Source organism: Sarcophilus harrisii, chromosome 3 (assembly GCF_902635505.1).
Source record: "Sarcophilus harrisii chromosome 3, mSarHar1.11, whole genome shotgun sequence".
NCBI classification, from domain to species: Eukaryota; Metazoa; Chordata; class Mammalia; order Dasyuromorphia; family Dasyuridae; genus Sarcophilus; species Sarcophilus harrisii.
The window spans coordinates 494,556,576-494,580,752 of record NC_045428.1 but is presented as its reverse complement, the minus strand read 5'-3'; the positions used below and the strand labels follow the sequence as shown (position 1 = coordinate 494,580,752).

At 39.7% G+C, this 24,177-nt stretch overlaps 1 protein-coding gene across 1 annotated transcript; it reads left to right on the top strand.

Annotated features, from left to right (window-relative positions):
* The first annotated feature begins 2,075 nt into the window (after positions 1 to 2,075).
* Positions 2,076 to 24,066, top strand: BUD13 (BUD13 homolog). The gene is made up of 10 exons (XM_031961301.1): positions 2,076 to 2,844; positions 5,544 to 5,634; positions 12,999 to 13,083; positions 13,701 to 14,342; positions 16,093 to 16,340; positions 20,494 to 20,596; positions 20,960 to 21,098; positions 21,339 to 21,523; positions 22,100 to 22,181; positions 23,672 to 24,066. The coding sequence occupies exons 1-10, from the start codon at positions 2,702 to 2,704 to the stop codon at positions 23,763 to 23,765; spliced, it is 1,812 nt and encodes a 603-aa protein (XP_031817161.1). The 5' UTR covers positions 2,076 to 2,701; the 3' UTR covers positions 23,766 to 24,066.
* The last annotated feature ends 111 nt before the right edge of the window (positions 24,067 to 24,177 follow it).

The window sequence follows — 24,177 nt, the reverse complement described above, 5'->3', positions numbered from 1 at the left end:
AGACATTGGTCACCATTGGTCAAGAATGGTTGTGTTCTTTTAGTATATCTGATGAAAAGGCTCTGCTTTTTAAATCTTGGACAAGGCAGAAACGGAGGGGTTCAGGAGCACATGGCAGGAGTTGGGATGGCTCCCAGGTGTGTCTGGGCCTCTCCCTGCAAGGATTAAATAAACGCTTTCTCTTTGTACCTGAAGATGGCTCTGATAAGTTATCCCACACAGGCCCATGGCTTTATTACTGCCCTCCTTTGGGCCAGTCTGCTGCTGGCATCCTACCCCATGATATCTTTACCCCCTTCTCATGTCTCTCCTAACCCTACTTTGCTTCTCAACCCCCCTTCTTATAGCTAGCTAACTCTTAGGGTCAATGAAGGGCATGCCCCAACCTCGTAAAGTATTATCTTTCTCCTGGTGAATGGCAAACTTGCCCTTTGCATCTAAGTTTTTAAAACCCCTTTTTGTGGTCTCCCAATTCTATTTCATATTTACATTCCTGGTGTTTATTGTACCTTTTATTTGTAACCTCTTCCCTAAATAAACCTACCTTTTGCCAAAGAGAATGGCCATTGTGAATTGTTGGAATCCTAGTGGTAACTCAACTTGAAACAAGGTGATAATTCGAGAGAGAATTCACCACAGTGAATTCTTTATATGTCTGTACCCCAACATTTGGTGCCTACCATCACCTGGTGGTATAGCCACATTGGCATTGCTGGGTCAAAAGGTTTGTGTAGTTCCGTGACTACTGATTGCATAGTTCCAAATTGCTTTCCAGAAGGACTCTTGACTAATTCACAGCTCCACCAGTGGCACATTTAGTGTGCTGGCTTTCCCACAGTCCTTCCAACAATTGCCATTGGTACCTTTGATATAAAATGATTTTGGGGTCCCCTCACTTTGGGGCTTCTGTTCTAATGAGTCCTTGGTCTTCTGGCTGTGGAATCTGCCTCAGGAAACTGAGCCCATCTATCTGAAACCATCCTTAATTCATTTGGAGATTACTTTCTAGCCTTATCCTGGAGCTATAGAATTAACATATCTCTATTGAAAGATGTATAACTATCTCCTTGGTACTCTTCACTGAATTTGCTTAGAATTCAGTCTGCTCAGTAATGGCGTCACATCGCTTTTAATAAACTTTGCCAGGAATAAAGTGAATTGTGAAAGCTGTCTTACAAGAACAAGTGTTCTAAAGAGTGAGTGAGGGTCAGCTGTGCTCCAGGGCCAGGTTTCTTTCTCCAGAAATCATGTAGTTTACAAGGAGTGGGACTTTTTCTTTCTGAGACTAAATCGGGGGGCCATCTTGGCACTGAAACTCCCATATAAGGTAATTTAGTAAGCCTAAAGATGTGGTTGGGTTGAAAGTTTTTCCTCATTTATGACTTAAAATGTGAGGTCATTTGTCCTGGCTAATTAGGGCAAAGATCCAGCCTATAGGAAGTGTTGGCTGAGGCAACTGGGGTTAAGTGACTTGCCCAGAGTCAGGAAGTGTGAAGTGTTAAGTATCTGAAGTGAGCTTTGAACTCGGATCCTCTAGACTTTAGTTAGGACTGGTGCTCTATCCATCGCCCTACGTAGCTGCCCTACTTCCCTCCCTTACCCCCTCCCCCCATATAGTTCTTGTCAGTTAACTGGGCCCTACCTCTCCTGGCCTAACTGCTTGTGGGGAGGGAGACGCTCTTTCTGGTGAGATTGTAATAAAATTCCTTTCTGCTTTTGCCTTGAGGAATCTCTCTGATTTATTTGAGTCAGTTGTCTAGTCCCAGACAGCCCCTTGACTAGGAGATGGATTCAAGCCTGCAAATTCTTTACCTTGGGATACCCATCTGGGACATTGCCATTGTAATAATTGTTAGTGATGATAGTTTAGATTTCCGTTCATGTGCTTTGACTGTTCATTGTGGAATAGCTCTTATTCATATAAATCTCGATCAGTTCCCTCTACAAGACATCAATACTTCGATATCCCCTGGTACCCCAGGCTCATCGCGTCTAACTTTCCTTTGAGATTTTCTCCTTCGATCCTGATGAAAAATACTAGCCACCTCTAGAGAGGGGGAACTTATGAACTCTGTTGTGTAGACTGAGGCATACTTTTACCATTTATTTTTTGGCAATATTGTTTTGCATGACCTCACGCATAAAATGGATGGATGTTGCTGTCTTATTGGGTGAGGGAGGGGCTTGGAGGGCCAGGATTTGGGACTAGAAGAATGTTTAAAAAAAAAAGACTGAATAGAGGGGAAAAAGTTTGTTTGAGGCATTCCCAATTAACTTATCCCACACACGTTTGCACGGGAGACACTTCCTTCTCCCTTCACTCTCAGCCAATCAGGGCCCTTTTCCGTCGACTTCATTTCCCCGTGTGTCAGTTGTCAGGTCCCTCACCTCTCTTCCCACTGTCCCCGCTATCCTTCTCTGTTCCTCCCAGTCTCCCCATCAAACCCCGCGCCTCCCCTTCGCAGGGAGGCTCGGCTTGGGCTTCCCGGGCTTTCCTCCCCCTAGGACTAGCACGGGCCGGGCCCCACCCACAGCCAGGCACCAATCAGATGTTCCCTTCGGGCTTTGGAGCTTTCAGTGGCCCGGGGCTTCCTAGCCCCGCCCCCCGGAAGCGAACTTGGGCACTTTTGCCTTTCAGGAAATTTGTCCCCCGCGCTATTCCGTAGCCAGGTTCCGCTTCTTTTCTGCTTCCTCCGCTGCCATGGCGGCTGCTCCGCCGCTCTCCAAAGCGGAGTATCTGAAGCGTTACTTGTCAGGGCCCGAGGCAGCTGCGGATGCGGGGTCGGAGGCTAGTCGTAAGCGCCGGAAGAAACGGCCGAAGCAGACTGGTGCCGGAGGCAAAGGGTGAGCTGAGGACGCGCGCGTGTGTGTGTGTGAGTGTGTGGTGTGTGGCGAGGTGTGGTGTAGTTAGGTGTAATGGTCATACGTATTGTGGGGAGAGGCGTGTGTGGTGGGGCTGTGTGTGATGGCTGTCTGTATTGTGTCGTGTGTGTGTGTGTGTATGTGTGGTGGGGTTGTGTGTGTAATGGTTGTACGCATTGTGTAGTCTGGTGTGTGGTTGTGTAGTGGTTGTACACATTGTGTAGTCTGTGGTGTGTGTATGTGTGTGTGTGGTTGTGTAGTGGTTGTACACATTGTGTAGTCTGGTGTGTGTATGTGTGTGTGGTTGTGTAGTGGTTGTACACATTATGTAGTCTGGTGTGTGTATGTGTGTGGTTGTGTAGTGGTTGTACACATTGTAGTCTGGGGGTGTGTGTGTGTGTGGTTGTGTAGTGGTTGTACACATTGTGTAGTCTGTGGTGTGTGTATGTGTGTGTGTGGTCGTGTAGTGGTTGTACACATTGTGTAGTCTGTGGTGTGTGTGTGGTTGTGTAGTGGTTGTACACATTGTGTAGTCTGGTGTGTGTGGTCGTGTAGTGGTTGTACACATTGTGTAATCTGTAGTGTGTGGTTGTGTAGTGGTTGTACACATTGTGTAGTCTGTGGTGTGTGTATGTGTGTGTGGTTGTGTAGTGGTTGTACACATTGTGTAGTCTGGTGTGTGGTTGTGTAGTGGTTGTACACATTGTGTAATCTGTAGTGTGTGTGGTTGTGTAGTGGTTGTACACATTGTGTAGTCTGTGGTGTGTGTATGTGTGTGTGTGGTTGTGTAGTGGTTGTACACATTGTGTAGTCTGTGTGTGTGTGTGTGTGGTTGTGTAGTGGTTGTACACATTGTGTAGTCTGTGGTGTGTGTATGTGTGTGTGGTTGTGTAGTGGTTGTACACATTGTGTAGTCTGGTGTGTGGTTGTGTAGTGGTTGTACACATTGTGTAGTCTGTGGTGTGTGTATGTGTGTGTGTGGTTGTGTAGTGGTTGTACACATTGTGTAGTCTGGTGTGTGTATGTGTGTGTGGTTGTACACATTATGTAGTCTGGTGTGTGTATGTGTGTGGTTGTGGTTGTGGTTGTGTGTGTGGTGGTTGTGTAATGGTTGTATGTACTGTGCCGTGGGAGGCATATGAGGTAAGTGGGGAGAAGTGTGTGCTTGGTGGTTGTGTGCACGCTTTGTTGTCTGGGGGGGTGTATACCTGGTGTGTTTGTAGGTAGGGGGTGGGCAGACGCTTGGAGCTGCCTCAGACCCGGGCCCTGGTCGCAGCTGCTCCTGCCCAGACAGTGGCCAGGGCTCCAGGCGGTGTCTAGGTCGGGGCAGAGGAACCTTTTCCCCACCAAGGACCATTTGGACATTTATAATATTATTCACGGGCCAAATTAGCCTGCTCCATTTGGTCAAATATTTTATTAACTCGCTCCTCACGTGATGCTTGCAAAGTGTAGTTACCTTGGATTTTGGGGGCCTTTTCCATAGGGCCTGCAGGCTGGACGTTCCCTCCCTTCAGAATAGATGGCCAGCCTCCTGGCTATGTCCTCCGCCTGCCTTACCCTCCCTCCCTGCTGCTCCTGGGAGCGCTTAGTAAGACCCGGCAGTGTGCCTGGTGCTGTGCTGAGTGTGGGGACACAAGTAATAACATGAAAGGAGACATTAGTTTCATCTAATGATGGAAGATGGGCACGCAGCTATGGAAAGAGAAGACAAATGCAGGACAAGCTGGAGAAGGACAGTCTCTGCCCTTGAGGAGCTTACCATCTCATGTGGGGAGAACATACGCTAAAACAGGAAAAGGGGATTTTCCCAGTCACTACCAAGCGCTTTTAGGAAGACTACTTTGACAGCTAAATGGAGGATGGCCTTGGTCTGGAGGAGTCTTGTGGCAGCAGCTCCAAGTGGGCTTGAGTCAGGGTGGCAGCAGGGCCAGAAAGAAGGGGATATAGTTTTAGGAAGTTTAAGAAAGACAGTGCCAGCCCTGCAGTCAAGGAGATTCACCTTCCCAAGTATCTGGTCCCAGACACTCACTAACTGTGTGGCCCTGGGCAAGTAATCCTGCTTGCCTCAGTTTCCTCATCTATAAAGTCGTCTATAGAAAAAAAATGGGAAACCACTTGAGTATCTTTTTCAAGAAAAGCTTCTATTACCTCCCTGAGTCTGAGGATTGGAAAAAAAGAGAGATATAGAGACAGGGAGGAAGGGAGTGAAGGAGAGAGAGAGAGGGAAGGAGAGAGGAAGGAAAAGAGAGAAAGAAGGAGGGAGAGAGAGACATGGAGGAAAAGAAAGGGAAGGTGAGAGAGAAGGACAAAAAGGAGAGGGAGAAAGAAACGAGAAAGAAAAGGAGAGAGGAGAGAGAAGGGACAGGGAGGGGATGAGGGAGAGAAGGAGGGAGAAAGACAGACAGTCAATCTTGGAGATGGGAGACAGCTCACTGGTTGTGGTTGGAAATTTCTGTTCCATCCTATTCCTAGTTTTTTTCAAAGTAACAGTTAACTTTTTCTAAATTCTTCAATCTTATAGATATTGACTTTGTAGAGAAAGGACAAACTAAACGAGGCTGTTCTCTCTCGCCTCACGCCTCTGATTTCTCTCTATCTAAAAATCTATCTGAATCTTTTACGGTGTTGTAGATTGTCACCTTGAAAATATTTCTTTTTCTCACTACTTTTTCCATTAGAATGAGGATTGTGGACGATGATGTGAGCTGGGCAAATATTTCAACTAAGATGGAAAAAGAAGAGGAGGAAGATGAGGGAGATTTGCCTGTGGTAAGTTTGAGAATAATTAGGTAGGGTTTAGGAATTTATGTTGCCTCAAGCAGATTTCCTTTCATTTGGTTGTAAGATCATAGAATTTAGAGCTAGAAAGGACTATGAAGATTACCTACTCTAACTCTTATTACAGATGAGATAACATAGGTTCAAAGACATTGATCAACTTCCCCAAGGTCAGGCATTGTAAAGAGCCCTACTTTCAGTGCTGTATGTGAATGTTAAGTGGAGAAGGAATGGTGATTTGCTTAGAAATATTACAAAATATTAATGAATAATTGTAATATATACTTTTCATTGTTTGTAGAGCATCGTCTTTCTAACAATGAGGAAGCAATCACAGTGCAATAGCTTTCTCACTGTGTTTTTGCCAGCCAAAACTGTATTTAGTATTAGGCTGAGGCATGTTTGTAATTCTTCATTGAAAAATAGAAGAAAACACATACTGTGTTCACTTCTTTTTTGTTTTTGTTTTTTCTCTTTCCCACAGTTTTTCCTTTTGTTCTGATTTTTCTTTCCTAACACAATTCATAAAGCAATGTGCATGAAAAATAACTTTATTAGAAAAGAAAAATAGAAGAAAACATACATAACTGAACTGCTAAGAAACTTTTGCTTTCATCTTAACAGTTGGTGCCTTCATTCTTTCATCAAGCAAGCAAACTAACATTAATTAAGTGCCTGCTATGTGCCAGATAGAAGACTAGATACAGGCATAAAGGAGAAACAATCCCTACCTCTAAGAACCTTACCTATTATGACTGGGGTGGAGGAGAAGAGGGAGAAAGCATGTTTGGGTTAACAGGCAATGTGAAAAATAGAATCAGAGTAAATAGAAATAATTTCTAGTGAGAATAGCATTAACAGTTGGAAGAATCAGCATAAACTTCTTCTCAAAGATGACATGAGCTAAAGCTTGAAGAGAGCTAGGGATTTCACCAGATGGAGATGAGGAGGGGTGTGTGCCAGGCAGGAAGGGACGTCTGTTTCAAAGCATGGTCATGTGAACTGTAGTGCCATGAATGGAGGTAGTGAAAAGTCAGTTTGGCTGGAATATAGATTGAGAGAGAGCGCTGTGAACAAACCCTGGAGAAGTAACCTGAAGCCAGATGATGAGGAGGTTTCAGTACCAAACAGGAGTTTGTGTTTTATCTTAGGGGCAAAATAAGGAACCACTAGGAACAGAGGAGAAGGAGAGATATTTTTTAGGAATTTCATGTTGGTGGATTCATTAGCCAACATCATTGCTTGCTCAGAGCAGTTATTTATCAGATGTTTGTTGCACTGAATTGAAAAATGTCACTAGGTCTGGGATCTAGCTTGGAGCTTGGTATTTCATAGTGTGCATCTTAGAGGTAGAAGGGACTATGGAGGCTACCTAGTCTAACTTACACCTAAACCAAAGTAGCCATTTGACTTCTTCCTTTTTAAAATTTTTTTGTGAATATTTTCCCCCAATTACATGTAAAAACAATTTTTAGCATTCATTTTTTAAAAATTTTGAGTTCTGTATTCTTTGTTCCCCACTTCCCTGAGACAGCAAGCAATTTGATATGTTATACATGTGCAGTCTTACAAAACAAATTTCCATATTAATCATGTAAAAGAAAACACAGGCAAAAAACCCCAAAACCTAAAAACAACAACCCATGAAAAAAAAAGTGAAAATTTCAATTTGTATTGAATTTGCTTTGGTTTGCCTTCAGTAGATTCCATCAGTTCTTTCTCTGGAGGTATATAGCATTTTTCATCATGAGTCTTTTGGAATTGTCTTGGATCATTTTATTGGTGAGAATTGCTAAGGCAATTAATCATTATACAATATTGTTGTTACTATGTAATGTTCTGTTTTTGCTCATTGTGCTTTGTTCATGAAAGTCCAGCTTTTTCTGAAGGCATTCTGCTCATCATTTTTTATAACACAATAATATTCTATCATAGTCATATACCACAACTTGTTCAGGCCATTCCTGAATTGGTTTTTGTAATAAGCGCATGTGATGATATTTTTTATTTGCATAGTTCATTTGGCAAGGAAAATTAATAAGTTGAAAAACACATTTCTTGGAAAAAGAATAGCTGTAAAATATATCTTATTACATAGCGTGTATGTATTATATAACATGATAATAAATCAAATTGGTAAGAGTAATCTTATAAAACATTTTGTATTGATAAAAAGAACTTAAAGTATTATCATTCTTTAATCTATTTTAAAAATTAGTTTCTTTTAATTACTCTTCCATACTCACAGTTCTAATCTCAATTTCCAATTCTTTGACAACCAGAAAAAGAGCTTTCTATAAATATCTTTGTACAAATAGGTCATTCATTCTCATTCTCATTCTCTCTCTCTCTCTCTCTCTCTCTCTCTCTCTCTCTCTCTTTTCCCCTTTGGATCTCTTTGGGATACAGATCTAGTAGTGCTGTTGCTGAGTCAAAGGAAATGCACAGATCTGTAATCCTTGGGCATAATTCCAAATTCCTCTCCATGATGGTTGGATCAATTCACAACTCCACCAACAGTGAATTAACGTTTCGTTTTTTCCCACATTTCTTCCATTTGTCATTTTCCTTTTCTATTATATTAGCTAATTTGATACATGTGAGGTGACACTTGAGAGTTGTTTTAATTTGCATTTTTCTAATCAGTAGTGAGAGCGTTTTTCATGTGATTATAGTTAGTGATGTTTTCTTCATCCTGTTCATATCCTTTGACCATTTTATTAATCGGGGAATGACTAGTATTCTTATAAACTTGACTCGGATCTCTCCTTCTTTGAATATATGTGTATGTGCATACACAAACAAGAGAGAGAGAGAGAGGGGAGTTCTCTGTCAGAGACACTTAATTGTAAAATTTATTTTTCAGTTTTCTGCTTTCCTTGTAATCTTTGTTGCATTGATTTTGGTAAAATAATTTTTTAAAAAATTTAATATAATCAAAAGTTTCCATTTTATATCCAAGAGTATTCTCTATCTTTGGTTCTAAATTCTCCCCCCCCCTTTTTTTTTTTTAGATCTGACAGATAAAACTTATTTCTTATTTTCCTATTGTATTTATATTACTTTTTATATCTAAATCACATATCTATCTTTACCTTATCTTGGTATACAATGTAAGATGTTGGTCTATATCTTGTGCCTTGTGTATTATTTTTCAGTTTCTCCAGCAGTTTTTGTCAGATAGTAAGTTCTTGTCCCCAAATCTTGGAACTTTGGATTTACCAAATACTAGATTATATTATCATTTACATACAGATCATTACTACTACATAGTAGTAATCTATTCCCCTATTCTTGTAATCTATTCTACTGATCCACATTTCTATTTCTTAGCCAGTACCAGATAATTTTTATGATTACTGCTTTATTATACAGTTTGAAATTTGGTACAGCTAGGTCACCTTCCTTCACATTTGTTTTTATTAATTTGCTTGATATTCTTGACCTTTCATTCTTTCAGATGAATTTGTTATTATTTTTTCTAGCTCTGTATAATAATTTTTAAAGTTTTATTGATATAACACTGAATAAATAAATTAATTTAGATAGAATTGTAATTTTTAATATAGACTTGACCTACCTATAAGCAATTAATATTTTGTCATTGTTTAGATCTGACTTTATTTGCATGAAAAGTGTTTTGTAGTTCTGTTCATAATTCCTGAGTTTGTTTTGGCAGTTAGACTCTCAAGTATTTTATACGCTACAGTTTTTTAAAATGGAATATTTCTTTCAATCTCTTACTGCTGGACTTTGTTGGTGTGGAGGCCCATATTCAAATCCTGTCCCTGTTAACTCAGTAGTTGTATGACTATGGGTAAGTTACTTAAGACTTAGTTTCCCATCTGTAAAATAGTTGTACTATCTGCCTCACAAGGTTGGTAATTTAAACAAGTTAGTTGTTGTTAATAGTATTATTCTATTCTTTTCTGCTTCCCTGGACTTGGGACTGCTAGACCTCTCCACTTTTTTTTGGTCACTTTAGGAATGCTAATACTTTAAAAAAATTATATCCTATAATTTTGCTTCATCAGTCATCTTTTCCTTGATTCTGTTGAGTTCTGTTTAAAGTATCTCGCTCTTTATTAGCTTCTTTCCTCTTGCTTACAAACTTCCTTAGAACTCTTTTGTTCTTAAAAAACAAAATTAAAAAAAAAAAACTAGAAACAAAAATAAAATACTTTTTTGCTACCTAGTGAAGCCTACATTTCCTCTTTTTTTTATTTTTTATTATAACATTTTATTGACAGAACCCATGCCTGGGTAATTTTTTTTTACAACATTATCCCTTGCACTCACTTCTGTTCCAACTTTTCCACTCCCTCCCTTCACCTCCTCCCCCAGATGGCAAGCGGCAGTCCTATACATGTTGAATCACATTCCTTCTTTTTCCCTATAACATCACACTTTTGGCTCTGCTCATCTCACTGACTCTAATCTCTTGAATCTTTTGTCCCACCTGCCACACTGAAGTCTGCTCTGTGTAAACTTGCACTGTTGAATTCTTAGTTGCTAGATCATGGGAGTTTTTTCTCATTCCTTATATTCTTCATCTTTTCCATAGCATTTGATATTGACAGTTGCTTTCCTTCTTAAGATGGTTTCCTTTCTTAGTTTTTCTGACACTGAATTTGGCTGGTACTCCTCCCAACTCCCCTTTCTAGTTCCTTTCTCTTTCTCAATTCCATTCCATTCAGCAAGCATTTACTAAATGCCAATTATGTATAAGGCCCTTACTGGGAGAAGGCAACAGAAAACAAAAGAACTAGTCTATATTCTCAGGTCATTTAACTGGGGTGAAATAATCTGTGGGTAGCTCAGTAAAGAATCTGATGGAATGGAGAGCAGTATATTACCTGGGGAAAATCTTCATGGAGGAGATGGCTCCTAGACTCCTTTTTTCATCCCCAAAATAGAATTGGCATTTTCTTTTGAGCCTTTGTTTCATTTTCTGTATTTTCTTCCTTAGCAATATTATTTGTTTCTCTATTTTAACTATTGCTCTCTAAATTACTTATAGGTGTATCTAGTTACAGAATGAGAAGATTTTAAAATTTGAAAGAGTTTAAGAAGTTGTATCTTTTTTTGGGTGTGCTAGATCTGCATTTCTAATTTCCTGCTGAACATCTTCCTTCCCCTTTCCCCCAGATATCATAGGACACCCCATACTTAAATATATTAAAATGGATCGTTTCCATTTCCACAGACTTCTTCCTCTTCCCAAACTTTGATATTTCAATTCTTCGTCCCACCACATTTATAGTCAACTAGGCTCAAAACTTTGAAATCATCTTTGATTCTTCCTTCCCTCAGACTTTCCATATTCCATATGTTTCCAAGTCCTGTTGATTTTATAGTGCTGGTCTCATCTTCACTATTCTTTCAATTCCTTCTGCTACTAGCCTAGTGACTTTTTTCTTACTAGTCTCCCTGTCTTAAGTCTCTACTTTCTCCAGTTCATCCTGTATCTCAGGACTAGATTAACTTTCTTAAAGCACAGCTCTTAGCCTGGGTCTCTCTAAAAACTTGTAGTAAATCTCTTGTGCTTACAGGAAAAGGATACTTCTTAACTTTGTAGGCAAGGCCTTTGGAGAGGTGGCTTTAATTTGTCTATTCAGCATTATCTCTTACTATATCCTGTCTACATGTTAACCAAATTAAATTGTTCTTTATCAAACCCATTTTATACTTTTTTTTTGCCATCATGCCTTTTTTCTTCCTTCTACCAGGAGTGCCTTCTTTCATCTCTAGTCACTAAAATTGTACTAAACCTTCAATATCTAGCTCATACGACAAGTATTCTGTAAAAACTTATGTATTTATCTTCAGCCATACTCTATCCCATTTTTGAACCTCTATGGCCCTTTTACACTTCATTTATGCTACCTTTCAAATTTTATCTGATGATACTTTTGTTTCCTTGTCTTATCCCATGATTTAATTTTAAGCTTTTTGAAGACAGGAATCTGATGTATCTTTTATATCATCTTATCCCATGAAACAGTATGTCCAGTACTTAGTACATAATGGAGCATCAAGACATATATGTTAAGTTGAAAATAATTAGCCTCATGGATGATAAATGGGGAAATATGTTTAGAAGAACTGCATCTGTTTAACCTATATTATATTATTTGCTGTCTAGGGGAGAGGGGAAGTGGGAAGGGAGAGAAAAAATTTGGAACACAAGACTTTGCAGGGGTTTGTTGAAAACTGTCTTTGCATGTACTTTGAAAAATAAAAAGCTATTATTATTTAAAAAAAGAAAAGAAAAGATTTGGCCTCCATGGACAAGAATGACACTGTATAAGTAGGCATGGATGGATTACATTCTGCAACATTGTGGGTACTCACATCATTAAGATTACAGAGCTGTTGAATTTAGCTGAATGATAATGACATGTCTAGTTGGGAAATATGAAAATATTGTAGAAAATCAGAAGAAAAAATCTTGTGGTAGGTATTCAGAGGACCCTGGCCTGGGTAGACTTAAATGCCTAGAAGGTAGTATCTCAAACCAAGGACACTCATCTCTTAGCCATAGTCTATTTGTAAAATGTGTTTATGGCTGCCTTTGTTGTTCAGTGGTTTCAATCATGTCTGACTTTTCGTGACCCCTTTTAGGATTTTCTTCACAGAGATATTGGAATAGTTTGCCATTTCCTTCTCCAGCTGTTTTACAGTTGAGAAAACTGAGGCAAAAGGGTTAAGTAACTTGCCCAGGATCACACAGTAAATGTCTGAGGCTGGAATTGAACTCGGGAAGATGAGTCTTCCTGACTCCAAACCTAGTGCTCTAATGACTGTGCCACCTAGCTGCCCTTTAGCTGCTTACTTGCATACAATTTGTATGGTCTTTATCTCCTGTAATAAAACAGGTTTTATTTGTACTTAAGAAGAAGAGTGTTTAAATGAGTTGTAATGGTGATGCATTACTACCACATATGCTAGACAATTGCAGTGTACTTTCCTATATCTTAACCAGTGGTGAGAGTCAAGAGAGCTCCCTGGGCCATCCTGCTGGAAAGAAAAGGAAAGATCAAAGTATGTTCATCTTTTAGCTCAGAAATAGATGGTGTGGAACTTGACAGGTTGTTAAAAAAGACTTGTGATGGAACAAATTGCCTTTTTCTTTTGGGTACTTCATTAGACAGTGGAGGGTCTGTAATTAAACTAGGCCAATGAATGACAAATTGTTTATAGAACCAGAGGGAACAGTAAATCCTGAGGAGGGGAGATTTTCTCACTATGATGTGTATTGGGGTGGAGAAGTTCCTTGTCTCAATCTTTCCAAGTCACTTTTGACTCTGTAGTGGGATCTTCTTGACTACTGAAGTCTGTGATATTTTTTCCAGGTGGCTGAATTTATTGATGAACGCCCAGAAGAAGTGAAGCAAATGGAGGCATTCCGGACCAGTAATAAGTGGAAGCTCTTAGGAGGTGAGTGCTAAGTCATAGGGCAGATCTAAAGAAAGGTCTAGGGTGGGTGTAGCTGCTCGTAGGGCTTTCTGGAGGAGACTGTGCAGAATACAACTAAAGAAAGCACATCTGCTTCTGGCCCCACTTCCTCTCTTGGGTGTCTGAGTTCTCTCTCTGGGTGGAGTCTGAAATGAATGTATTTGCTAGAGTAAAGGGCTGTGCAATTTCTATAGTGTATTAACTAGGGTACCACTCAGGGTAGGTCCAAAGAAGAGGAGTTGCTGAGCCTCTGCTCATAAGGTGTCATTGAAGCACCTGTCAACTTGACAACTTGATCTTATTAGTCTACTCCCTCCCCTCCCTGCCCCACAAAGGACAGATAAGGATTATCTGGACCAATCCTCAAAATAAGCGCCTGACTCAGTACTTTCTGTATGTATAGGAATTTTCTTGTTGTCCTTGAGAAATTTTCAGCTTACTTTTGCCATCCTTGGTGCTGGCTCACTATCCTTGAACAATACAAGGATATTGATCCTTGAGATTTTCTGCACAGTTTTGAGATAACTACTTCTGAGGAGGTCTAACTAGTGTTGGAGGCCAGCGGTCTGTGAAGTGCTGACTTTATGCTTTGTGTTTAGAACAAAAGCAAGATCTGTCCCCACTCAGGAGGGCTCGTCATGACTCCCCAGACTCTTCACCTGCAAAAAGGGTCTGTCATGACTCTCCGGACACATCGCCTCCCAGGAGGACCCGTCACGACTCTCCAGACTCCTCACCTCCTAGAAGGGCCCGTCATGATTCACCAGATTCCTCACCTGCAAAGAGAGCCCGTCATGACTCCCCAGACTCCTTATCTCCCAAGAGGGCTCGTCATGATTCACCAGAACCCTCACCCCCTGGGAGGGCCCATCGTGACTCCCCAGACTCTTCACCCCCCAGGAGGGCCCGTCATGACTCCCCAGACTCCTCACCCCCCAGGAGGGCCCGTCATGACTCCCCAGACTCCTCACCCCCCAGGAGGGCCCGTCATGACTCCCCAGACTCCTCACCTCTCAGGAGGACCCGCCATGACTCTCCAGACTTATCACCACCCAGGAGATTCCATTCTCATCTTTCAGATTTAGCTCCTGAGGTTTGTCATTCACTGTCTAGTAAAGACCCTGCTAAGTCCTCTCTTAGTCTGAAGGAGAAGAGCAGTAGACATGGGGATGAATCTTCTCAAGTTAAAAATCAATCACCTTCCTCTCCTAGGCCAGGGAAACAGCTCCATAACTCCAGAGGTGAGTGCCTTCTGTTCCAGACTTTCATCTGACCTTTTTGTTACTTTGGTGGGTCAACATTTATTAAGCTAACCCTTGGGCTAAATATTGGGAAAACAAAATTGGCAAAAACCCAGGTCTTGTGCTGAAGGAGGTCATGTTTTAAGAGGGAATACAAAAAGGAGGTGGGGCTCCTAGCAAGTGGGGCTGCTGGGAAGGTCCTTTTGTAGCAGGTGATTTTTGAGCTGAGTCTTGAAGGAAACCAGAAAAGTGGAACTGAGGAGAGTATGCCAGATGGAGGGAGGGAAGCATAGCAAGTGAAAAGATAATCAGGAGATGGAGAATTATGTTAGCAAACAGCAAGAAGACCTGGGTTGTTGGATAGTAGATTACATTGAGGGTAGTAGAAGCCACATAGAGTATTTTAATATTTGATTCTGGAGGTAATAGGGAACCACTGTAACAATAATAAAACTGCTGTTTATTAAGTAGGGTATGTATGTGTGTGTGTGAGAGAGAGACAGAGACAGAAAATATCCAAGATCTGTGTTTTAGGAAGAAAACTTGACAACTGAGTGGAAGCGCAATGGGGCCAGAGACTTGAGGTGGAAAGACTCAGCAGACTGGCAGTAGTTCGAAGTGATAAGGATCTACATCAGAATGGTGCCAGTGCTGAGGAGAAAAGGGGATGTTTGGATGAGATGTTGTGGAGATAAAAATGAAAAGACTTAGCAGCAGCTAGATTATATGGGGTTAGTGTGAGTAAATGGTAGGTGACACCATGGTTACCCACTTGGGTGACTGGGAGGATAGTGGTGGCCTGTACAGTAGTGGGAAGGTTGGTGAGTAGTGTGTGTCGGGTGGTAAGTGGTGACAAAGATGAGTCCTATTTTGTACACATTGATTTTTGTGATATCTATGGGACGCCCAGTTTGATATGACTGGAGGTCAGGAGACTTTCAGGAAAGGAGTCCGCTTCCTACAAAGGTGAGGATTTCAGAATTCAAATTGTCCCCTCTCCCTGAAAATGAACTCCTCTAGATCACTTATATAATATAGTATATAACTGTAGCTATATAGCCAGTGAAGAAAGCCCTTAGAGGGATAGTAATTTATTTTAATACTAGATTTTAATCTCTTTGAGGACAAAGACCTTGTTCATTGCCTTAAAAGTCCATAATCTTTAATAATGAGATTTGAATACCTGGGAAGTAAAGAATGTTCATTCCCAAAATAAAAACCCTGAGAAGTTTATTGTGCATACATCTTCTTAAAGAATGGTATTTGTGGCAAAAGAGTAAGATTTAATCCTGTACAGTGAAATTGCTCACTCTTTCCCTTGTTAAACCTCTGACTTTAAAGTACTTCAAACTTTTTTGATTTCTTAGTCCTGGAAACCTCAAAGCCATTTTCTAGGAATCCATAACATTTATAAAATTCTTGTGAAATACTTTAGAGTTGTTTTCTCCATTCTACTGATATGGAAAACCGATCTGACTAAAGGACTTTGACATCTAACACTATCATAGACTTGGGAACATACATTATATCATGAATCCCAATCTTCCACTTCTCTTTTTTCCCCTCTCGTGTTTTGTGGTTTGGGCATTCACATTAGTTATAATTCCTCCACGAAAAGTACAGTGTCATTGGGACAAACTTGTTCCTAGAGAAGAAGTTTTAACTCATCTTTAAAGCACAATCTGGACAAAGTAAAAAATATTTTTGTATTATTCTGGAGTGATCAAAGTGTTTCTCTCTTAATTTCTAGACTCTTCTCCTAGCCATAGGAAATTCCAGATAAACTCTTCAACCAAGAAACACCAGAAGCATGATATAGATTCTTCTCTTCCTGCAAAGAGCAACCAGCAGGACTCAGATTCAGACCTGTCTCCTCCCCGGAACAAGCAGAAACGAGACTCTGACTCGGACCTCTCCCCACCAAGAAGGAAGCAGAAAACCAAATCTTCCGATTCAGATCTCTCTCCACCTCGAAGGAATCCGTCTTCTGGAGCAAAGGTGGGTTTTTGAGGGGTGTAATTATCCCTTCTCCATGCATAGGCTTTTTCTGGGCCATTTAAGTGCCAACTAAACAAAACATAACCAATAAGTTAGCCAATACAGAAAGACTTGGAAGGTGTAGTAGCTAAAGCTAGTTTACTAACTCCAAGCACAAGGTCCTTTTAGTTATCCTCATGTCTTTCTTGACACCTAGCACTACATTTCACATTGTATATATGCTTAATAAATGTTATATCTATAGATATATACATAATATAATTTTATACATATGTATATGTACGTGTGTGTGTGTGTTTATGTATGTATAAAGACATAGATAAAATATCTGAATAAGAATTCTTAGATAGGAAGGATCTTTAGAGTCATTCTAGTCATTGCCTAATGACAAAGTTCATCTTAACCCAACCCAGAAAGGTGATTTTTCCAAGCATCTTTGACATTTATACCCTCTTAGATCTGTCATCCTAACTTAGGGAGCCCCCAAAGCTACTCATGACTAAAATACTATATAATTAGTTGCTGACTTATAGAATTTAGTTTTTAGAGCCTGAAGACTGGCATCTAATGTGAGGGAACTTTGGAAAACCTAGCCTCTGTTAATTCCAGGAACTCAGGAATTCTCCAGGTTAAACAGGGCCTTGTGTACCAAAGAGCTAAACAGAATCTGGATAGTTAGGATAAAATAGGATAATAGTAAAGGAATTTTATTCCAAAAAACTCAGTGACATTCAACAAATATTTATTAAATACTTACTATGTGCCAAGCATATATGTGCCCACTTCTTTGCCACATACTGGGATAGAAAGACTAAATGGAAATTTAGTCCCTGCTTTCAAGATACTGGGGGGAAACACAGTTCAATGCCCTTCTACTAAGGAACATTAAAATCCATGTAAATTAACATATTTAACATGTATTGGTCTACCTGCCATCTAGGGGAGAAGGGGAAAAATTGGAACAAAAGGTTTTGCTATTGTCAATGCTGAAAAATTATCCATGCATATATTTTTTTTTTTTTTTTTTGCTGAGGCAATTGGGGTTAAGTGACTTGCCCAGGGTCACACAGGTAGAAGGTGTTAAGTGTCTGAGGTCAGATTTGAACTCAGGTCCTCCTGACTTCAGGGCTGGTGCTCTATCCACTGAGCCCCCCTCCCCCCCGCATATATTTTGTAAATAAAAAGTTATAATAAAAAAAAATCCATATAAATGTTCCTTGAGACTCTCTACATACTCCCATTTCCTCATCCTCCTTAGACTTCCATCACTCCACCTGAGTCAGTACTCAAAACTGTTCCATATTCCTGAAAGACCTTTCCACATGCAGCCCTCCTCTTATACTTGTTCTTCCCCTTTATTGAGACCTTCATTCCTTCCACACCTCAGTACTGTCTTAGGCCATTGCCTTTGCTCTGACTTCATTTTCCTCCCTGTCCAATCTCACCTTAATAGTGAGTTAGTCATTTCATCTCTAAAATGCCTTTTGCTCCTGAATCTCTTGTCTCCCTCACCTCTGGGTGCTCTTCTGTTGCTAGACCTCAGCTCTGGATTACCACCATCATTCACCTCCTTTGCTCCTCCTTGTGGACCTGTTCTATGACACTGGAGGAAATCTCTTCCTCATGATGGTTGGCTATATTTTAAATTCAAGATAACCAATCCCAACCTCACTGTAATAGTGCCCTTGTATTCCTTTCTAATGGATTCCCTAGCTCACTTTCATCAGTAGAACATACTCTGTTCTAAACTTTTTTTTCCCTTCTCAAGCTTGCTAGATTTTATTTCTTTTCTCATGTGAAGACCTTATCTCTTAGTTTACTGAAAAAAGTAGGATCATTTGATTTGAGTTCCTTTTCCCATTTTTTTATTTAATCTCAAAACTCCTTAAACTAGCCTTTCTTCTGGCCAGAGCAAGTGCTCATGTGCATTTGTTTCCTTCTTCCATCTTCTTCAGTAGATTGCATCTTCTCTCCTCTCTTTTGAATCTTCACCATTCTTTTATATGCTGGTTCCTCCCTATTGCCTCTTTGCCTACACAGTTGTCTCCATTCTTAAACCTTCACCAGACTTAGTTGCCACCTCAAGCTATCATCTTATGTGTCTCCTCCCTTCCTCAGTGAGACTTTTTGAAAAAGTTATCTATCCCCAGTTGCTTGCATTTCTCCTTTCACTCAGCCTTTTGTGAAAAGGCTGGGACCCAAGCACTTAACCAAGAACTAATTTTTCTTAAGTTACCAATGATTTCTAAATGACCGTATCTGATAAGTTTTTTTCCTCCCTCAACCCTTCATGATCTCTTTGCTGTATCTGATTCTGTTGACTACCTTTTCCTCTTGGATAGTCTGTTCTTTCTGATTTTTTGTGATCCTACATTTAATTCTGCTTTAGTTTCCTCAGCTATAAAATGGAGATACTAATCAGGATCAAATGAAATATTTGTAAAATGTTTAGCACAGTGCCTGGTACACAGTAAGTGTTTAATAAATGTTTGCTTCCTTAATCACTTCCAGTGGCTTCCTCTTGGTTCTGAGATAAAATGTAAAATTCCCTTTTAACTTTTAAAGCCCTTCACAATTTGATCCTAGCCCAACTTTCCAATCTCTTTGGATGTATTCCTCCTTCCAGACTGTGTTCCAGGCAAACTGATCTTCTGTCTGTTGCTCACTAATGAAATTTCGCCTTCCTGTTTTGTGCCTTTTCACTGTCTGTCCTGCATGCATGGAATGCACTCCTTCCTTGTTTTTGCCTCAGAATAACTTTCTGTTCTTTTAAGATGCAGTTGAAACAACTTTCATGAAACAGTTCATCATGATTTTCCCAACTGGGAGTAACATCCTTCCCAAACCTACCTTGTTTTCAACTTCTTTTGCATTAAGTTTATATTTAAACTATGTTTATTTTTATATGTGCTTGTTTCTTCCAAGAGAATGTAAATTCATTGCAAGTAGGGATGGTTTCATTCTTCCATTCATTATCCTGTCTCCTCGTACAGTAACTAGCATGTAATAGAGTCTTAATAAATGCTAGTTGCTTTGATTGATGAGTCAATGCAAAGTACTTATCAAGTAATTTTGGGGTGAGATGATTGGAATAAATGCTAATAAGAATTTGTTTTAAACTTCATTTCAAAAGAGTAAAATCTAGCAGATTTTAATGACTCGGGGATATATGTTATTTCTTTCTGGAGAACTTTTATTGTCTTTTAGGAGCAGATCTGGCAGTTCTGGCCCTGTATTTTATTTTAATTTGGGGTAATTTTTTTTCTGAATTTAACAGATACACATTTGAATGAAAAAGATTGTTCATAAGACTATAGGTCTCTATTTAATGTGCAACTTGCTTTGCTTTTTAAGCATATAATAAAATCAGCCTAGAGCTTTTGGAGCTCTTCTCCTACTATGTACTTTAGAAGGCTATATAGATCAAGAAACTCTAACCATCTGTTTGAATGGATGAAGTAAAGCATTTATTTTGATCAAATCACTGAAATTTTATCTATCTGTTCCATGTTAATTCTTGAAGCAGTCAATATTGTGCAAATTTAATATGCTACTGAAGGGTATCAATAATTACCTCATATTTGATTTTTGAGTCAGTTGGTCATTTTGAAAAAAATAACTGATAAAAGATTTTAATGACCATATCATTTGTGATGGTATCGTTTGCAGTTCTCAGAACCCACAAATATTGGGGTTTATCATTATAGGTGGAATATTATAGCAGTGTAAACTTTCTTAATTCATGGTATAGGTTTCTGACCAGCTTTATAAAAGTGAACTTAAGTCCCTTCTCCAGCTAATAAGTTTAATACTTGGTAAATGAGAATTAATACTACTCATTATTGCCTTTAGTAAACTAGTTGCTTAGTTTAAGATTCTATCTCCTCATAAAACTGGCAAAATCATTACTTCTCCACAAAACCTCTCATTTTAGATTTTGTTTCCATTCTCTTTTTCTTACTTTGTTTATCTGTGATCTGTATTGAGGGTATAAAATGAAGGTTAACACATTCCTTTCCCAGAATATTTGTTCCTTAGTCATTGTGGTAATCTAGTTAAAATATAACTGTATGTTTTGCGTTCCTCTGGTAATGTACCTATTGGAGAGGTATGCTGTCTCATTCATTTGTGGTACCCCCTTTCAATTGCACAGGCCACGCAAATGTTTTCTGGGGCCAAAACTGGGTTGGTGTCTGATGTCAGGAGAGAGCAGCAGGAGCTCAGGAGGCAGGACCAAGAAACCAAACATTTGGAAGGTAAAAACTTGGAGACTAGTAGGCTAATCTAAGCTTACAAAGCTTCTTAGTCATCTTTTGGTCTGTTATTTGTTATAGGATTTAAACACTGGTTTTTAATACATTACTTGAACCATTAATGAATGGTTCTTTTCCTTCTTTTCCATGATATCATTTCTTAGGTCTATCACTGACAGTAGTGCTCTGTGATCCAGCTATAAAGTTATTTCTTCTCTAACTTCAGAGCCCTGAGCAACTGTTACTTTTCCCTTTTAAAGTTAGGACAATTTTCTTCTTTTCACATTTCTAAAAGAAGTTTTAATTTTGATTCATTTAGATTAAAAAAGAAAAAAAAAGGGAAATTGTTCTTTGTATCTTTTTTAGCTGAATTCCAAAATGCTGAAACCATTTTTCGAGATAAGTCTGGCCGCAAGAGGGACCTGAAGCTGGAACGATTAGAGCAACGACGAAAAGAAGAGGAGGAGTCAGAGAAAAATGAGCAGTATGCTCAGTGGGGAAAGGGGTAAGAGAAGCCCATGAGTTTCACTGTAGAGATTGGGTAGAGCCAATTTTACTGCTCTGCTGACAGGTGGATTAGTAGCAGCTTCATCTCCTGTCTTCAAGGATGCTGAGAACAAGATAGCATTTTGAATTTCATTGGTGTTTAGAGGAAATGCTTCAAGTAGAGTAGAGCATTTTCATTATCATTTAGGATAAAGAATGATAGATGGTCTATCAGAGGTTCTTGCTTCTCTTTATTCAGCCTTGCCCAGAGCCGACAGCAGCAACAGAATGTAGAAGATGCAATAAAGGAGATGCAGAAGCCATTGGCCCGTTACATCAATGATGAGGACCTGGATCAGATGCTCCGAGAGCAGGAGAGGGAGGGTGACCCCATGGCCGACTTCATTAAGAAGAATAAGGCCAAAGAGAACAAGGATAAGAAAGGTGAGGCTTCTTAGGGTTTGGAGGGGATAGAGCAGAGAGCAGAATATGGGAAAAGAATCATTTCAGAATGGTGGAACCAAGATTGTCATATGACCTCATTCTTAAAGGTCAGCTGTAGACTTAACTATTGTTTGGTTACCAGTGATGGTTTAGCCCACATAGAGATGATATTACTTAAAGTTACCTCCTTTGACATGTTCCTTTTTCATGTTTAGTCTCTGGCCCAAGTGTTCTGATCTTATGGGTTCCATTAGAAACAGATTCCTGCACAGAAATGTTTTCTTTGTAGAAAAGGCTACATAGTATTCTGGAAGGGATTCTGGAGGTTTGGAGTCAAACCTGAGTTTGAATTCTAGCTCTAGAATTCAGTAGCCATGTAACCCCTGGGCATATCCTTGGCTGAGCTTCAGTTTTATGAAACTTGTACTACCTTCCTAAAACACAGAGCTGAGAAAAATGTCTTGTTAAGCCTCAAGTATTTTATAAATTAGAGGTATTTTTCATCACTATTGGAAACAGGTCTAGGGGTTGGAATGAACTTGAGATGAGATTAAGTTCTCTCTTTTTTTTCTTTAGAAAAGCCTCGCTACAATGGCCCTGCACCTCCCCTCAACAGATTCAATATCTGGCCTGGGTATCGCTGGGATGGTGTGGACAGGTAAACCCATGTGTTGATTATTCCACATCTACTAGGTTATCTGTGTTTTTCCTGCTACTTTACTCATGCTGTTCTGGCCTTAGCTTACCTGGCTTTGTTTTTATTTTTATTTTTTGAGAGGCTCTGTAGCATAGTGGATAGTAGTAGATAGCCGTGAAGCCTAAAGACTTGGGTCTAAAAATATGTTCACTTCAGTTATATCCTGGTTGTGTGACCCTGAGCAAGTCACTTAAACGAACCTTTTCAGGGCAACTCTCAAGACTAAGTTACAGAGAAAATGCTCTCCTGCATTGGTAGAGGGAGCTTTTGCATTTGGAAGTTTTCAATATCAGTAAAATTATAGGTCCTGTTCTTGTCCATCTTTTATTATACCCAATCTCATATTTCTGTTTCAGCTACAAATTCATATCCCAAGTACATGGCACATAGTGTTTAGAATCTCTCTCTCCCTCTATCCTTCCCTTTCCCACTCCTTCTTCCCTTTTTCTTTCCTTTTTTCCCTCCTGTCCCCTTTCCTTTCTTCTCTTTCCTTCTTTTCTTCCCTTATCCCCTATTCTCGGAATACATCATTCTTCTAAACATTTCTTGTTCTGTAGTGAAATATGAAGAGAACCCTAACCCAATGATCATCTGTAATGCTTTCTGTCCACTTTTCCTGTCAATAGCCAAAGATTTGGGAAAAGACGCTTTTTTAGTCATGGCCATCCTGGTCTTTTGATTCTGTTTATTACTTCTCAGTAATGACATTTTGCTTAGCACCAATTTAAAGATTAGGCAGTGACTTTGTTGCAAGTGTGAGAAGAGGAATTTTAGAGTACAAAATAGAGATAATTTATATATAGTGCAGTTTTAGAGTTGTTCTCCTTCCTTTTGCCATCCTAGTTTCTTGGCTTTCTGCTCCTTAGGGCACTGAAATTTCTCTTTACTCTTCCAGACATAAGCACATCCCTTGAGTTATTTAGGCCCCCTCACAACCTGAGCTAGTTCTTTACCCCATTAGTGGCCAGCTTATCTTAACTTTTTCATTAGATTCCCTAGTTTTCACTTGTTCCTAAAGCTCTCATATTTGTCACTTAACTCTGTTTTCTGTTAACTTCAGGCCCATCATAATTAGATATTATAAAATTGCAAGGTTATAGATATGACAGAAAAAGAGGATGCATTGAGTATACTGATGATTGAAATGCAGATGCAGTCATTATAAGCTCACCTGCCTTTGGCTTTTTTTTTTTTTAACCAGTTTTACTTCATTTTAGTCATTTTACCTTTTCCACACGACATGTCTTTATAAGTTTCTGTTCTATTGAATCATATTTTTTAAAATGTGTGTTTATGTGTTGCATATGTTGGTTTTATATTTTCCCCTTAAATGGTCCTTTAGGGGGTCAGGACCTATCTTTTCTTTTCTGTGGGTTTCCCCCTAGAATGGCCTGTACAGGTCCCTGTATCTAATGCATCCTGTTGATTGCTATATCTCTTCTACTTTTCAGGTCCAATGGCTTTGAGGAGAAGCGTTTTGCCAGACTTGCCGGCAAGAAAGCTATTGAGGAACTTGCCTATAAATGGAGTGTTGAGGATATGTAGCTCTTGTAACTGAGCAATGGCTGTAGGTTCTGGTGGTGGGCAAAGACAGAGAAACCATCCAGGGAGGGCCAAGGCGAATAGTTTACACAGACTAGCCATTCATCTTGCCACCAGCGGCCCTGGAAGAGAGCTTAGACTTTGATTTCTGCTCCCTGCTTGGGGGCAGCGCCATGACCCAGGGAGATGTCCATGTTCTTCAGCCATTCACACAGCTGTTTCTACTATCTTTTAAGTGACATATGCACCACTGAGGGTCATACAAGTGCCCCAGAGTTCATTCTTCATTGGTTTTTTTTTTTTTCTAACAAATATACATTTATTTTTGTAACTTTTCTGTGTTCTGTTTTCTTAAGGATTCTAAAACATTAGATTATTCCTTCTACTGGGCCCTGGGGGGGGGGGGGGGTGGGAG